The 18,491-nt window shown below is 37.1% G+C and overlaps 1 protein-coding gene across 1 annotated transcript in view; it reads left to right on the top strand.

Annotated features, from left to right (window-relative positions):
* The window catches only part of LOC150102798 (anoctamin-5-like), a 621,013-nt gene extending 605,461 nt beyond the window's left edge, over positions 1-15,552 (top strand). The window contains exons 16-17 of the mRNA XM_090398743.1: positions 2,233-2,397; positions 15,358-15,552. Of these exons, the coding sequence (XP_090254869.1) occupies positions 2,233-2,397; positions 15,358-15,552 (360 nt within the window). The remainder of the gene's footprint in view (positions 1-2,232; positions 2,398-15,357) is intronic.
* Positions 15,553-18,491: the final 2,939 nt, after the last annotated feature.

The raw sequence follows: 18,491 nt of genomic DNA, 5'->3' as shown, positions 1-18,491 counted from the left end.
AAAGTATACTCTCCATCTGTTTCTTATATCCACATCCCTCCATAATACTCTTCCTCCAGAGGCTTTGATCTGCCTCACATGTAAGATGTCCTTTGATTCCTTATTTCTATATTTTGCTAGTTGTTAAATTTTTCTCTGTCCTTTTGTTTTTAATTGATCATAAAGATCTTAATACGACATGGCCTTTGCATGCACCACAACTCTCTTGGCTTCTTGCTTTCTCTCTCTCTGTATGCCTCTCTGTCCTCTTCCACTCTTCACTCGTTCCACCTCTGCTTTGCCTTCCTCTTAGCCCTCACTGCTTCTTGTACATTGTTATTCCACCACCAACCCTCCTTATGCTCTCTATTCTTTCCAGATGTCTCACCAAGCACCTCAATTGCACAGCTCAGAATTGCTTTTGAATTATGTCTTCACCAATCTTGTACACTTTCTAATCCATCCAAAATCCTCTCTAACACCCTCTACCTAAAATGGTTCCTCACACTCTCTTCTTTTAAGCGAAACATGTAATTGTCTTCATCCCATAGCTTCCAAAAGTTCTTATCTTTGATCTTATTTTAAAGTCTACGCACAGCAGCCGGTGTTGCTGCGCCACTTGATCAGTTGGGATTACCTTACAATTTGTCACTTCTTTAAGATGTTTTCCTCTATTCAAAATGCAGTCAATTTGTGAACTGTTGTTACCACTTCTAAAAGTTATCAAATGTTCTTCTCTCTTGTAGAAAAACGAGTTCACGATTGCCAGATCAAATGTTACTGCAAAGTGCACAATCCTCTCACCTTCCTGGTTCATCATTCTCACTCCATGTCCGCCATGCACCCTTTCACAGTCCCTATTCTGTCTTCCTATGTGCTTGTTCAAGTCTCCTTGGACGGACAGTCGCCATCTCATTTTCTTCAAGTTCCCTCATTTCTTCATCTAGCATGTTCCAGAACTCACCTTTCTCCTCTGCTGTACAGCCAACTTGCGGGGCATATACACGTAAGACAACCACTTACTCTTCTCCAAGCCCCAGTTTCATTCACATGATCCTGTTGTTCCTCCTACCCACTTCCAGTACTTCACCCTTCATTCTGTCACACACCACAATTCTGACACCATTTCTTCCCTCTTTATTTCCTCCAAAGTAGAACAATTTATACTCATCTCCCATTTCCTTTGCCTTTTTCCCCTTCTACCTTGTCTCATGCACACATAAAATGTCCAGCTTCCTCGTCATGTCTGCCACCTCTCTTCCCTTTCCAGTCATGCTTCCAACATTCAATATTCCCACTTGCAACATTCTCTCCACCTGCTGGGCTCACTTCTTGAACCGCATCCACCCTTGATGTGGTAGCCCTTATCTACTTCACCTCACAGCTGTAGGGCAGTGTTGCTACATGTCGCCTAAGGGGTATGGCCAAGCCCTTGTATCACTTTCTTTTCGACTCATCAGATCATAGCTAGAGCTGGCAGTGAAGTTTTTACCATTGCCATTTATCCAGGCTTGGGACCGGCACCTACTGAGGCTAGCTTGCTTCCTTCAGTGGCTGCATAAGACGAAATGACATAACAAAATAGGAAAGATTCATCCCTAGCCCTCGAATACTGTAATAGCAGGGGGAAGGAGCAAGAAGCAAAGGAAGAAGAGGAGGAACCAGTCTACAAATAATATAACAGATGTATATTACATGAAGTGAGGCATGATCCAGCATCAGGTACCTCGGGTTTGCCATGCCCGTACTCACTAAAGTGAGCCCCGGAGGAAAGGTAATCAGAAATTAAATATTGGAAAGTGGGAAGTTGACAGCCATTCAGGGAGGGTGCTAAGTGCATTGATGTGTTAACACTTTAAGTGGTTCATATTAGTACATGAATTCACTGATATGATGTTCACTATAGTATGGGCAGAAGTAAGAAGATGAGTTGCTCATAACAAATGAACTCCTGTTTTCTCGGACAATTAGCTGTTATATTTGGCTTATTTAAAATTTCATTTAATAGATTTCTAATTATTGTAGAAGTAGGAAATGTGGTGGATTTGTGAAATATCCCCAAGACCCCCTCACATCCTTCTGTTTTCCCCTCTCATCTCAGAACCTGTTGTCATTTGATGCTAATGTGATATATTTCCTATGTTATATTCTTTTTAGTACCATCTATGCAAAAATTATATTTTAACTGAAGAAAAAAAAAAAAAGCTTAGGAAATGCTGTAATTCTGAGCTAATTGTATTTTTAATATTTCAGCTAATATTGGTATTAGCAGCTGTGTTTGGCATAATAATTTATCAATTCGCTGCACAGGCAGGACTAATTTTTTCACATGGAGATAGATATGCTCAGTATGCAGGAATAGTTGCCTCATCAAGTGCATCTGTATTGAATCTGATTATCATAATCATCTTAGATCAGGTACTTAGTCTGATAATATTGCTTTAGATCTATACTAGTACAGTTACATCCCAAGTTATCTAAGTAATGTGTTCCATAAACCTTTATGTAACTCGAATTTTATGTAAGTCGAATTTTTCCATCTCTGATATCGGGCCCAGCCTCTTCTTGGTAATAATTGTGCCCTTCAACGCTACCTCACGTTTTGTGCTTTCAACAATGAGAACTTTATCCTTCACTATGGTGTTCACTGTCGAAATAGGTCGATTTATTTCCGGATTGAAAATTCTATCAACTATTGTTGATAGAATTTTCCCGCCTTCATACATATGAATTCCACTTTTCTTCTAAAGTAATTGCAGACCTTTGTTTTTTAGGTTTATCACCAGCACATTCGGTTTTGCGTTTACATTCCATTTTAAGAGTAAAACAACGACGAAACTAGTAGTGATAACAAGTGACTGAGCTTACCGCGCAAGGCATTTACTACTGTACTGCAATAAGGCTGTCAAAGCTGCACCTGCTCAAAGCGGCAAATGGGTTCATATGCGCTAGTAGATTTATTACATAACTGCGAATTTGCATAAGTCACGTGTTACGTAACTGTATTTACAATAAAATATTGAAAGCAGTTGTAACATTTTTCTGTGAACAATTATGAAAAAGTAAAATTGTTATGTTATCCCACATTGTTTTCATAATTAGATTTAATGAAATGAAAACAGCACAAAGAATAATTTAAATAATTAAACACAGGTTTAACAGTTCAATTATTTTGTCTCTGATATAAAGATATTTTCTTGGATACAATATAAAAATTATAACAGACACTAATGCACAAACAATAATTGGAAAAGATTAGACTAGTAACCTGAAATCCTAAGTGGGATTCCCTACCTTGACTGTTAAGTGGAAGGTCTAAGAATTAATGTTTCCCAAATCATGAAAAGTTTATAACACAATATATTTATTTAGATTAGTTTTTTTTTTTTAATCTATTACTGATTCCAGGGGAAACAAGTAAGTCTTTTTAGTTTGTAATTGTTGTGGTGGTTATTTGAGCATAATAGTTTTTTCCATTAGATTCTGTGCACAGTATCTAAGATATGGTCAGCTAGACCTGATTGACCATAGTTGTGTCAATAGCAGATGGTTTTTTTTTTTTTTTTTTGTTCTTCCAGACAGATGTTCACATATCTCCCAGTTTGTCCATAATCTGACAAGTTAATTATCATATTTGCAATAATAACTATTTTAGTATTCTCACAAATATGTCCATTTTGTTAATATAGAGATTGTAGTAATGGCATTAATGTTTTCTGTAGCTAGAACACCTCATAAAGAATAGGCAGAACTTTAAAGAAGAATAATGTGATTATTTATGACACATTGCTCACTACATCTCTGTGTTTTGGTGTTGCTATGAATTATAAATTGTTTATAATTATTATTTTATTTTATTGCTCCTAATAATGTCAGAAAAATTCAAATTAAGGGTGGTGTTGCCCAGTGAAAAGAAGACACATAAACCTATTACAGTACATTAGACACTAAGATTAAAATTATTAAATGTAGTTATGATAGTGTATCGAACATTGAGAGAGCACAGGCCGTGCTTGCCTCCTACTGCTGTTGTTGCAGTTGATTTAAAAAAAAAAAAAAATGAAGGTGCTAACCAGTTGGTGCTGCAGTTGTCCGTAAACGTGACAGTCTTGTTGGCTAAACAGAGGGACTTTTGATGGTGTGGATTGGTCACTGGGCTGGTTGCATTTTCCCTTTAGCCAAGCTGTTCAGAATAACTTTTTCATTTGCAAAAATTATTCTAAAATTTTCATTTGCATATCTGACATAAATAAATGCTTTATTTATGTCATTTACACACGACAGCTTAAAAATCATATTAAATCATTACATGCAGCTTGGCTAAAGGGAACAGTTTGGTCATCGGTTTGCACCATTGAAAGTTTTTCTTTCCGTTTTGGCAATAGGATTGTCACGTTTACGGATGGCATTAGTGTTGACTGGGTAGCACATTTATATCTTTATTTTTATCAACTATGGCAGCAGTGGTGGGAGGTGGGCTTGGCCTGTGTTCTTTCAATGTTCGATATATCATCATGCAACAATGGAAATAGTACCCTTTGATTGGAAAAGGCCTAAGTTCGAAGCTTGCTGTGATGAGAGGAATCTTTGTATGATTTTTTTTTTTTTTCAATTGAAGGTGAGTTAGCCGATCTCGTACAGAGGTAGCAGGGTTTTTTCTCTCCCAGAAACAGGGGTTTTTCATCTCACATACAGACAAATTGGCCTCAAGAACACAAAAAAAAAAAAAAAAAATACTAGTGGTGGTGGTGGTGGGCAGGCAGTAGATGGCATATGTGTAGGTGAGGATGGTAGTGGTGGTTCACTATAATTGGTGGACTCTTGAGTTGTGGGGTGGGTGCCCTCCCTCAATGAGTCTTTGGATTCCCTGGTAATGTCATGTAGTAATAATAATAATCTCTACACAACTTTCAGTGCCCATATAAAGCTAATTGTCCTTACTCTCCTAAAGATAAACTCCCTCTCCTCTCTGTTCTAGAGCTGTGCACAAGGTTCCTTGTTCATGTAAATTGTTACATTTTGGGCCAACTGGGAGATCTACTAACATCCACCTTGAAGAATACAGTTAGATCTAGTGATCAGCCAGATCTGATTAACCACACCTTAAATATGAGGGTGGTCTGAAAAGTTCTCGGCCTAACAATGAAAAAACGAATTTATCATTAGAAAATTATTTTTATTTTTCAACATAATCTCCCATAAGACTAATACATTTATTCCAGCGATGCTCCAGCACCATTATCTTGTACCTGTAATGGTTCTCAGTAAGATCTACAAAATACCCCTCTACAGCTGCAATCATCTCTTGATTCGAAGAAAAACGCTGACCAGCGAGGAAGAGTTTTAGTTTTGAGAAGAGATAGAAGTCAGAGCGAGCCAAATCTGGGAAATAGGGATGTTCCAACAATTCACAGTGCAGAACCCTTAATTTTCCCATTGCTAAAACACTTTCGTGGGCAGGTGCATTGTCCTGATGAAAGATGATTTTTTTCTTCTGCAAACTGGGTCTTTACCCACTGATTTTTTTTGTCTAGTCTGGTTAAAAGATCAGAATAATATTCCCCAGTTATTGTTTTACCCTTTTCAAGATAATTAATAAAACAAAATGCCTTTAGCATCCCAAAGTACCGATGCCATGACCTTTCCTGCTGATGGAACAGACTTTGTCTTCTTTGATGCTGAACAACCAGCTTCTGTCCACTGTTTTGACTGCTGTTTGGATACTAGTATGTAATGATTGAATCCAAGTTTCATCCATAGTAATAAATCGATGCACAAAATCAGTTTTATTCTTGTTGAAATGCTCCAAGCACTGTTCAGAGATTTTCATGCGAGTGCATTTTTGATCTGCTATGAACAAACGAGCCACCCATCTTGCACAAAGCTTTTTCTTATGCAATTCTTCATGCAAAATATATCCTACATGTTCTCCCTCTAGTCTCAGCAATTTCATGTACTTTGACTCGCCAGTCATCCAATACCATATTGTGCACTTGATCAATGATTTCTGGTGTTGTTGCACTTTTTGGACATCCTTCACATGGATCATCATCTTCAAGGCTGGTACAGCCACGTTCAAACTCGGCAGCCTATTTCTTAATTACTGAAAATGAAGGAGAAGAGTGCCCATAAACTTTTATGCGCTTCGAATGAATTTCTTTTGGTATTAAATCTTCTTTTACAAAGAATTTTATAACCACACGATACTCAATTTTATCCATTTCAAGAGATACAGACAACGCTTTTGCTTCAGGCAGCTGTATAAAACAAACTACTTGATAAAATGACTTGCAATTTCACATGGATGCTTATGACAGATGTACCAACTTCGAAAAAAAAAATCTTGCTGATAGTGTTGGCATCTGTGGTGGAGGCCGAGAACTTTTTGGGCCACACGCGTATCTTACATAGAATGAAAAGGGGGGAGGAACCACGCTTCCCTACAGCAAACACAAACTTGAAAGATGTGACCTTTTTTGAATCAGCAGCAGCAGCACATTTAAAAGGAAAAAAAATCTAATAAATAAATATGTTATAAATTACAGTTATAAATTATGTTATAAATTACAGAGTTATAAATAAATAATAAATTAATATAATTAATTTATCAAACTTACTAGTATTTTGCTAGTTTTATACCCAGCATCTTCAGAACACAAATTACAACTGTATAACCACAAAGTTAATTTGGAGAAGTCAGGCTGTTTGATCTAAAAATTACTGTCTCCAGAATTTTGGCAGATTAATGCAGCCATAATCACTGACATTGGTGGAGTGATTCATAGCCACTGGTGATTCCAAAATTGTCTCTCAGACCTACAGGTTCGTGCAGTAGCCTAGTGGCTGTGCATTTTGCAATCATATGCCTGGGAAAGGAGTGTCCTAGGTTCGATTCCCATCATTGATGTGAGGAGCTGAAGGATCTTCCTCAGTCATAGTCAAGTTACCTGGTCTTGGGCATGGACAGTAGGGTTATTTCCCCCATTTTATCCTGGGGTTTTTCATCCTGCAAAGCAGGCAAACCGGTCTTAAGAACTCAACACTACAGTACATGGGATACACAGGGCTTTGGGCTGACCACCTTATCCTATGAACGGTTTGAGGTCCGATGATTAATAAACCCTTGACACCGCAATGTAAAAGAGGGTAAAAAGATGATGAGATGAGACCTATAGCAACATCTATGAAACACCAGAGTCTTCTCACATTTAATCATCTGTGATGAACTATCCAGAGCATGGTCTTCCACTACCAACTTGCCATATAGATGATTGCAAATGCAATCATCTGTATGGCATTTTAGGTTGTTCAATCAAATGTTAACTGATCTGCAGGTCTGTCCAAAGTGGACTAAACGGCAGGCATAAGAAACTTTATACTCCTAGGATGTGCAAGCAGATGAAATTGATACTTAGGAAAATGAATGGAGTTAGATAGCTGAATGCAAGGTTTGAAAGTGGCATGGAGATCATATTTGTAGACATCTAGTTATTTTTTCTGATATCCTGAATATAAGGGATAGGGATGGCTTTGCCATGATCTTGTGTGTGTGTGTGTTGTGTGTGAGTGAGATAATTAAGAGCTTAGTTAAAAAGAACACAAGCAAATGTTTGCTAATTCTCACACTGTAGATTTGCTAGTGTTTAAACAATTACCCCCCCCCCCCCCATGCACATAAATGAATATTTTAATGCCTTATATTCCTATTAGGATAAATCCGATATGTTGAAATAAAAAAAGTGTCAAATATTCCATATAAGTAGCTTCTACCACCAGAAATAGCATAAATGTAAAATATACTCAGTTCCTACCACCTTAAACGAAGTGAAGCATAAGTGATTCTGGTAGTCAGGCTTATATGTTGATTACATTACTATTATTACTATTACCCCAAGACCTCATGGAGTCCAAGACTCATCTGAGAGGTCCTTTTATCACACACACACACACACACACACACAGCTCATTATACCATGTCTTAAACACACTCTAACACCTTGCAGACACCACACTCTCAGGCAAGGCATTCCAATCATTTACAACTCTACATGAAAAAAACCTGCCTCTCACTTCCCTACTCACACCCTCTTTATACAGTTTACAGGGATGACCTCTGGTTCTCCCCTGATCTCCCATTATTTTCTGCAGAACTTCTCCAGCATCGATCCTATAACAACCCCTTACCAACTTGTAGGTCTCTATCATATCTCCCTTCTTCCTCCTGTCCACCAGACTCTGCATATTACATCTTCTCCATCTTTCCTCACTCGACATTCCAGAGGTCAGAAACTACCTTAGTCAATTGCCTTTGGACAATTTCCAACATCTCTTCATCCTTCTGAAAACCAGGTGACCACATCTGGGCACAATAGTCCATGTATGGCCTAATCAGAGCCTTATACAACGGAACAAGAATCTCCCTACTTCTACACGTCAGTGTCCTCTGCATCATTCCCAGAAGCCTTTATGTTGTCTTCACAGTTTTGGCTATGTGTCCCCTAAATTTCAGATCCTTATCCACTATCATCCCCATATCTCTTATTTCTTCCACCTCCAACAATATATCCTCACCAAGCATAACTTCTGCATCCCATCTTTGTTTTCCAAATTTTAAAACTTTACTTTTGCAACATTGAACTCACATCTCCATTTCCGTGTCCAATCACTCAATTTATTCAAGTCTTCTTGTAAGGCCACAACATCTTCTCTACTCTTCATGGTTCGTCCCAACTTTTGCATCATCCAAATCTTCACCAATATCATTAATATACAAGTTAAACAGTAATGGCCCTAAAACAGACCCCTGAGGCACTCCACTAGTGACTTTCCTTTCCAGTTCCTAGATATCGCTCTCCCATACACAACTTGTTGATATCTATTAGATAGCCAGTCTCCAATCCAATGCACTAATCTAATATCAAAACCCATCTGCTCTAGTTTGACTGTCAACTTATCATGAGGTACTCTATCAAAAGCCTTTGCAAAATCCAAGTATATTACTGTGTATCCTTCTCATCTGTCCAAGGAAGCAGTCACTTTATTGTAATAAGTAAGTAGATTACTTACTTATTACAAACATGACCTCCCTTTAGTAAATCCATGCTGTTCATCAAAGATAATACCATTGTTGTCAACCCAATTCTGGATCCTAGTTCTCACAAGCTTCTCCTACATCTTAACCACAACACCTGACATACATATAGGTCTATAGTTTGATGCTTGAGTTTGATCACCTCCTTTATATTGATTGTAATAAAATATAGTAATTAAAATACTTTAATAATTCCAGTATTTTGCTAAGACAAATTGTCAACATAAGGAACAGTGTTCAGAAAGATGAGTGCATGCACTCACTGCACTGGGTAAGAGAGATTGAAGCAAAGCACACAAATATAGGTGTCAAGTCTAGAATGTCACCACCTGTTGGACTAGATCGGGTGTTCATGACTGTTCAGTTGAGTATAAGCAAATAAGAAATATGAGATTCCATTCTATGGTAGCTTTTCAAATTATGGACCTGAAAGTTACTGCTTAAAGACCATGGTAGCAGAGCAAAATGATTCTTTGGATCTTAACTAGAATATTTTAGTTCAGCATAAGGCTTTAGTGCACAGGCTGCTATGGGAATCTCACAAGATGCATAAATTGCCAGTTTTCATTGAACCACATGGTTGAATTTTAAATGTGAATGAGTGCAATGTTACAACTGAGATTTATTTGTATTATTATAAGTAAATGAAATTAAACAAAATTAAGCGTCTCTGTAGCGCAGTTGGAAGAATGATGGTACGTTGCGCTCTTCGATTAGAAAAGGCCTAGGTTCGATTCTTGTCACGACGGGAGGAATCTTTATATGGATTTTCAATTGAAGGTGAGTTAGCCAATCTCATACGGAGGTAGCAAGGTTTTTTCTCCCAGAAACTCTGGTTTTTCATCCCTCATACAGACAAATCGGCCCTTCAGAACACACAGTTTAGAGACAAAAAAAAAAAAAAAAATACTAGCTGCAATGGTGGTTGTGGGCAGTAGATGACATTGATGTAGGTGATTGATAATAGAGGTTCTGTGTAGCAGTGGAGACAGAGAGTTGTACAGTAGGTGTCCTCCCGCGATGAGTCTTCGGACTCCTTGGAGGTGTCATGAATAATAATAATAAACATTGGTGCATAAAGGACTACATATTTGTAAAATTAAACTTAAAAAAAAAGTACAAAAAACATGGCTAGTACTAATAGTGAAAGTGTCAGTTGATGGTAAGACACATCAATAAATTAGAGATATGGAAGTTATAAGTACAGGAGCTGAATTTTATTTTTATGTTTGTTTTATTTATATATTTTAATGATGTAGAAATAGACTTTTTCCTATTTAATTTTTTGGCTGAAAAATGAAATTCACTGATTGCCAACTGTTACTTACAGTGTAATTGCAGTATTAGCCAAATAACTCTGCTTATTATCACAAATAGTGATAATAAGCAGGTAAACACTTTAAATGTAAAGACAGCAAATGATTTTTAGACAGACTGCTGAAGTTATTTATTGAGAATCTGGTGTTTAATGTAATATGAGTATAATTGCAATGAAATAAGATTACTTATTATCCTCTTAATTCTTATTTTTTTAACTTACAACATTGGGATGAACCCTAGCAGTAGCTCTTGTTATCTTTTATCAAAAATGTGCAAGTTGTGAAATTGATGAAAGTGCTATTTAATTATACAGATTCTCGTACAGATTTTGGATAATATCTACAAGAGTGCTGCTATAGGCTACATATTTGTAAAATTAAACTTAAAAAAAAAAATGTACAAAAACATGGAATTCAGTATAGAATTTGTTGGGGTTACTTAAGGGTTAAAGCTAGATAACTGGGAGGAGACCTCCACATCGCCTTTCAAGAATGTGGAGAACTGACTGAGGCTTCTGCCCTAATTTCCAATCTCACCTTCACGAGGTTCACCCTAGTAGGTATTTACTGGGTACTATTGGTTTAAAACACAAATGAATATAATGGTACAACATGACAATATTTCATGCCAGCTGGGGTGTCACTCGGTTAAACAAGGCCCCATCTGCTTTCATCAGAGAACCAGGGAGAACAGTGAAAAGTTAGCTACTGGAACAAGCTCCGATTCAGTATCTTGAAGAAGAAGAATAAACCCAATAGGGTTTAGAGGTAAAAAAAAAAGCTATCAAAAACTTGAAATGTGGAAAGGAATCTGGTGTAGATAATATTCGACCAGAAATGCTTAAGTATGGAGGTACAAAAATTTTGCAGTGGCTACACTGCATAATTCATAAGGTTGAATTCCCAATGATTGGAGTAGAGCTCTCATAGTACCCATATATAAAAACAAGGGAATAAAACTCTGAATGTGAGATATACAGAGGAATTTCTCTACTTAGTATTCCAGTAATATTTATGCAAGCATACTTGAAAAGAGGTTGAGAAAGATTGTGGAAGAAAAACTTGAAGAACAAGTTGGGTTCAGGCCAAATAGAAGTTGTCAAGATCAGATTTTCACTTAAAGAACAATAGTTGAGAAATCGTGGGAATATGAAGGATCTGTACTTAAGTTTTGTGGATTTGGAAAAGGCATATGATAAGACTTCCAGAGAAAAGCTTTTCAAAACACTACAGTTATATGGGGTAAATGGAACATTTACAGAGTAATACATAGTCTATATTTATGTTGCCAATCAGCAGTTAGAATTCAAGGACACACACAGAAAGACAGTTTCATGTAAATTCAGGGGCAAGACAGGGATGCACATTATCTCCACTCTTATTCATCATCTATATGAAAGAAAATGGGATTAGGCCTGATTTTAGAATTGGAGATGCCAAACTTAGTTCTTTGCTTTGCAGATGATGTTGTATCCTAAATACATCTAGTGCAAGTCTCCAGGATTCAGCAACTAACTAAATTGAATAACAGCTGTAACGCATTTCAGTGATATTGAAAATCAATGATAAAAAGACCAAAACTATGAAAATAGGCAGGAACACAGAACTTCAGCTGCATTCTGAATGGAGATCCTATAGAACAAATAAAATATTTTAGCTATTTAAGCACAGTTTTTAGTGAAGATGGGATGTGAAATCTGGAAGTAGAGAACAGAATAAGCAAAGCTGGTATGGTAGATAGCCAGCTTAATAAATTTATATGGAATAGGAGAGAAATTAGCCAAAACACCAAACTAGCAGTATACAAGACAGTGTTTAAACCAGATTTAAGTTATTGATCTGAGAGTTGGGTTAGAAATAAAGCACTTTATCGAAGAATAGAGACCACAGATATGAGTGTTCTAAAAAAATTAGGGGTGTGAACTGATGGCATCGATGTCAGAATCATATTAAAAATGAAGATATTAGAATATAATAAATTTAGTTTAATCCTTTATCCAAGTGTAAGCAAATAAAGTTTGCACCTGAAAATATCTTCAGGAGTGAGGTAAGGTGGTACATCCCTTGACAACTTGTAGCAAAGGTGGACCAAGATCTCATCACTCCTTGTCTCAGTATCTCCCATAATGCAAAGCACATCTCCTTGCAGACATGTATACTGCTATGCATTAAGGGAAGGGCCACTACCCAGACTGGTTTCGATCTTTATTGATGTCTCGTCAGTGGGAGGCAGACTTAGAAAAACCTTACAAGCATGAAATGTTAGATATGACAATATTGGAGTGCTCACAAGTAATAGATTGATTTGGAGGAAAATTGTTGATAGGAGATTAATAATAATGTAAACTTAATCATGTAGTGTTATCATAATAAAGCAAATACCCATTGGGGTACATATCAGGAAATTGATGATGACGATGGCTTCCTGAGTGACAGTTTGGAAGGAAAGCAAGACTGGTGGATTATAGGATTTTGAGATTGAATGCCACTTGTGATGAGAAAGTTAAACACCTTAGGAAAATGTTATTGTTTGAGATATCATTGAAAGTTCAGTGGAGGAAAGTCAGCAGATGGAAGCGTAACTCATGAAAGAAATAATATGCTTAAGTGGAAATCTTTACAGGACAAAGTAGAAGAGCACGTGTCCGAAAATATCAGATAATTGGCAGAGCTGGAAAAATAAATAGCCAGCAGGGGTGAAGTAGGAATCAGGAACATATCATTCTGTGAGAGACGCAGCATAAGGTGAAAAAAATTTTATGGTATTCTATGATAAGAGAAATACTTTATGAGAATGTGACTAAATCTTGTTTTCATGGTGTGAAAATTAATAATATTATCGAAACTGTCAGGAGGCAGAAAGGTAGTGGAAAAGAACTGATATTTTTTGGCCTGACACTAATGATTTAAAAAGTCAAAAATATTGTATGAGAGAAGATTTGAAAGTATTATTGGAAGAAGAGTAAGAGAAGAAATGTAAGTTTTCTGCTATGCTGTGATAGAAGTGTGTTGAAGAGAAGGCAATAATCGCAAATGAATCGGTGGGTTGTGCAGAAGAAATGGTGTGCATTTTGGATCTGTGGACTAAAGAATTAATATAATGTTGATGAAGCTGATTTTTTTGAATTGCACTTAAATGATTGGAAGGTAGGGATCTAGAAAACATTGTTCACTGAGAGTGAGGAAATGCAAAGTCAAGGAAACTAGACCTTTTAGGGCTGATGAAGGTGAATGTTTGCAGCCACTCATGAGAAGAGTGAGAATCTGGTTTGACAAGAGGTTGTCAGTACAATGTATAAAAGGGCCTATGAGGATACTATAGTTCATGTATACTAATGCAAGAAGTATCAGGAATAAGAGGAGTGAATGGAATTGCATAAAAGAGATAGATTGCATTTAACTGGATTTTTTGTAAAACAACTGGAGAGATTGTTGATAGAAGGAAATGCAAATGAGTAATGTGAACAAGGATAAGAAGGAATCATAAGTGATGTGAATAAGCAGGAGAGTGGACCTGGTGAATCCAAGTGTTTGTGAGAGGAGAGTAGTGTGAGAGTTGAGAATGTGACTACAAGAATGGAAACTGGACAGAGAATGGGGAGAGTTGAGGAAATCAGAGATGTATTGTATGAAGAATGGATTCTTCTAGAATGAATGCATGTATAAGTGTAGTCAGTATAGGAATGGGATGACCTAGGAGTACTTGAGCCTACGATATATGGAGTAAATGGTTATAAAAGTGTGTAGACAAGGGCTGGTTGAAAGAAGTTACAGATGAGGAGTGTAATGGGTAGGATTGGTTATAGACTAAGAAATGAATTGCTTTGCTTATTTATAAATAAGCAAAATTGTTCCAGAAGTATCAGGAACAATAGAAATGAAATCATTGCATTGATTGAGTTTAATTAGAGATCTGAGGTTAATATTAGAGGTTGTGCTTCAGAAGCATGCGAAAGGGAAGATGGTTGAGTGACCTATCATGATCCAGAAATTATAATGTAGTGTTACGTCACGTACTTCCCTGGTTCTTATTAGTTATATTATCTTATCTCGCTTGCTCTCAGCTATTCCATTGCCGACAAATTTATATTCTTTTAAGTCGACTGCGCCAGCCAGCAACTGAATTCTGACACACAATTTAAACTACTGAAAAACAAAATAGGGATCAAGTGGTTTGCAGTCGTGGTCCCCCTTTCTTAGTTGCTAATGGATTCCCCTACTAATTATGCATGGTCTGAAATTTAACAAATGGTAACTCATTTCTCAGAACAATGACAGACTCATGTGGTTTGAATTAAAGAAATACATTTATTTAGACAAATACGTATATACACTTTAGTTAGAAAATTCCAATTCTAAGGAGCCTGAACTCCCCCCTCCCTTTTTAGGTTAATGTATCCAAAAGGTTTACTCTAAACTCTTATTCTATCAATCTCTTACTCTTCTTTGTATAACTACATTCAGGCTCAGTTCCCATGTATAGGAATAACACATATACATAGATACATTCTATAATCGTAGTATAGAGCATATCAGACGTACTCCGTCTTGCAAAATTCACGAGACAATATTCTCTCTTATATTCAGGCTTTATCCTCCCCCAAAATTTAGTTAATATTCAAATTTAAATTTAACGCAATGATATAAATGTTCTTCCAACATAAACAGTCTGAAACCTTGGTTCCCAACTCAACTTAAGCTTAAGGTGTTATTTGCTCCTTAGACATAGACAAAATGTCCAAGAAAACAGTTCTTTAGATACAAAATGGAAGTTGACTATATGGAGCTCCTTAACGTTCTGTTTCTTATACCCTCTTTGGTTATTATTCAATTTTTTTATTACGAAAGCTTGCATCTTACCGTTCTTGCTTTTCTGGTAGTTATTGGGACTTCCTTAACTAGACTTCCGGGTTTCCTCACCGTATATTTCTTATGGCGTCTGCGACATACTTCTATTCTTTTCGATAGAGGTTCACCTCTTCACTGATTTATACGTTGGCATGGCTAACCAACGGCTCTTTCTGGCAGCATTCCTTCAACGTGGCTACACTTGACATGGCACGTACAGCAACTGGGAAAGTTGGTGCTGAGTATGGCAGCAAGCTTCGCAGCTATCCAGGACTTCGATCAGGAACCAGGAACAGAAAACAAGAGAGCGATTGAATTCCGCGCCGAAACCTATATAGCTAATGTGAGCGCCCTCTCTTGGTGACTACGTCATGCACACAGCGTCGGCCGATTGGTCACCGCAGCTCCGAACTGTTTTTGACATGGCCCAATACATATATCATCTTATATACATCTTTCAGCATTTATACATAATCTTCCTTTGTTAAATAATCCACAAACAGTATCTACTTAAATTATGGGTTTCTCAAAAATTACTTAATATCTACAAAAAAAATGGTTATACACAGTTCTGAGTTACCAAGATGCACATTTTCTTCTGGAGGCATAAGCATGTCCATATCTATGGCTTTTAACGTTACCTTATGTTGGGTCGGAAATAGGATGACTCATTAAAAGTGAATCGGCACTTTTTCCGACACAACAGTAGAGTTCAAAAGAAGAGCAGCAATAATTAAAGATGCGATAGCAAGAATGTATCAAAAAAGAGGCTTGGATTATGTTAATGCAAGGAGTACATTTGATTATGGAAGAGAATATGCAAGAGATGGGCTGTATTTGAAAATGGAAAGACACAGGCATCTGAAGTAATTGTTGTTTTTTGTGCAAGTGAGAATAGTAGGGGAGGGAGACGAGTTGCCAGAGGCAATGGCAGGGAATGTCTCTTTTAAGAACATTCACTTGGAGGATTGGAGAAAGTATGGTATGGTATATCAAGGGTTGAATGAAGTCTTGGGGGGCAGTAGCAGTAGGTATAGGAATAGTGATAATGCACTGATTCTTTTCTAGACAAATGTCAGAAATAAATGGAATGAAATGGTTGCATTAATAGATTCAACCTGTCCAGAGATTAATGGTATCACTGAAACATAGTTGACAGAAGAGGATATCCAGACAGGAATAAAAGTAGAGCCTATACAACATATTTCGGCATGATAGGAAAGATAAACAGGTGAGTGCAGTATTACTTCTGTTGTAGCCTCTCAATAGTGGTGAATTTGGGAGGAAATGGTACTAATGGTTTTTAGAGTGTGAGGTGGGAAGAATAGGATATTTAGTGGGTTGTTGCTATAGGTCAGGGAACACAGAAGGAGAAGAGCAAGAGATGCTTAGGAAGCAAAGTTTGGCAATTGCAAAATGAGTAATCATTATGGGAGATTTTAACTACAGCAGTATAAATTGAGAAGAGGAAATTGCATACTGTAATAAAGAAACAGAATTTCTGGAATTCTTGAGAGACAGATGTCAACATGTTGTAGAGGAAACACATGGTTCAAGAGCTCTAGATTTGGTCTCCTAGCATCAGAGAATCTGATTGTAACTGAGATGCTATCCTGGCCTCTGGTTGGAGAGAGTAATAATGTAGTCCTGATTTGGAGAATGAATAAACACATAGAGATATCAAGGAGGAAGGCATTTCTGTAGAATTATAAGGGAGATAGTTATAATACTTTTAGAAATCAGTTTGGAGAACTTTCATGGATGGAAGAGTTGGAAGGGATAGAGATCACCACTGCATAAAAATTAGCGATGAAACATTTTTGAACCAGCAATGACAAGATGTGAATCTCAAGTGAAAAAAGATGCTATGCTTTGGTGTAAAATGGATGATTTTGGAAATCAGACAGGAACTGCAGAAGACAAGGAGGTTATCTGAAAAAGTATAAAGAGAGTGGTGGATGGCAGCATTTTGAGTAGTATAATACTCAGGCCAGGAAAATGACTAGCATAATAAGGAACATAAAGCTGGATATGATTAGAGATTTGTTCAGAGATTATGAGGAAATTTTTTCATTATGTGGCCAGTAGAAGGAGAAATTATTGTGGAAGAATGACATAGTTAGATGAAAATGGAAATCGAATGACTGATGCAGAAGATATAGTTCAGTTGTTTATTGATCACTTAATTGTGGCATTCCATAAAAGTAGGTTTTATTACTAGTTGGATAGGGGGCAGGGCTTAGAAGTGCATGAGGAGAATATGCTTCGAGTACTGAGTTCTCATGATATACTTCATGGGATTGTTCCACATGTTTCAAGAAAATAATCTAAGGAACTGACAACTCTGTTGTCCTGGCTTTTTGAAAAAATGCCTAGCTATGGGAAATGTGCCCCCAAGAAATAGAAAAAGGATACCATTGCATAAAGGTGGTGGTAAAATGGAGACGTTAAACTATCAATCATCAAGTCTTTCTGTGCCTGATTGCACATAAGGCTGCAATGCTGGTTTTCCATCTGCCCCTGTCCCTCGCAGCTGCTCTTGCTTCTGTCTAACTTGCCCATCTTGCCTCCTTCATTTCGGATTCCATCATTCTTCTCCAAGTTAATTTTGGGTGACCTCCAGAGCATCTTCCTTCTGGAGCCCAACTCAGTGCTACTTGGGGAATTCAGTTTATCCTTATGCGAAGAACATGTCTGGCCCATTTCCATCTTCTTAGGTGAATCTTGGAGAAGGTTTTCTTTAAAAGTTCCTTGTTATAGTTCGCCCACCGTTCGTAGATCTCTCCTTGGCATTTTGCCAAGAATAGTCGATTCATGCTGAAGGGGAGAAAGAAATGAAGGATGTACGAATTGGTCGCCAACATGCAAAACCACATGCTTTCTTGTCTGTCGCTGTACTATTACTAGGCTTGATTTTTGTTGTCGCTTTTTTGCATTTTTTTTTATTATTAATTTGTATGATGGATCCAGTATAGTCAACAAGTTATGTTGTTAAACATTTCAGTAGCTCTTGCAAAAGAATATTGAATAATGTGCTGACATTCTGCGAAAAAGAATTGTCTCCTTGTTCCCCTTTCTCAAATCATAAAACATGCAAGTGCAATTGCATCGGGGTCGAGTTAAAAGAATTCGTAGGGAATTAAAAGGTGAAGGTAACTGTAACTTTGAATGGTTTTTAATGTAGACGTTATAAGAAGAACTATTCACGAATTTTATGTAGTCGAGAAAAGAGTGCCAACTGTTCCGAAATTGAT

This window comes from Typopeltis vanoorti, chromosome 10, assembly GCF_054136105.1.
Source record: "Typopeltis vanoorti isolate ZY-2024b chromosome 10, IOZ_Tvanoo_1.0, whole genome shotgun sequence".
NCBI classification, from domain to species: Eukaryota; Metazoa; Arthropoda; class Arachnida; order Uropygi; family Thelyphonidae; genus Typopeltis; species Typopeltis vanoorti.
Note: the sequence above shows the minus strand (reverse complement) of the source record. Positions and strands in the feature narration are given on the sequence as shown.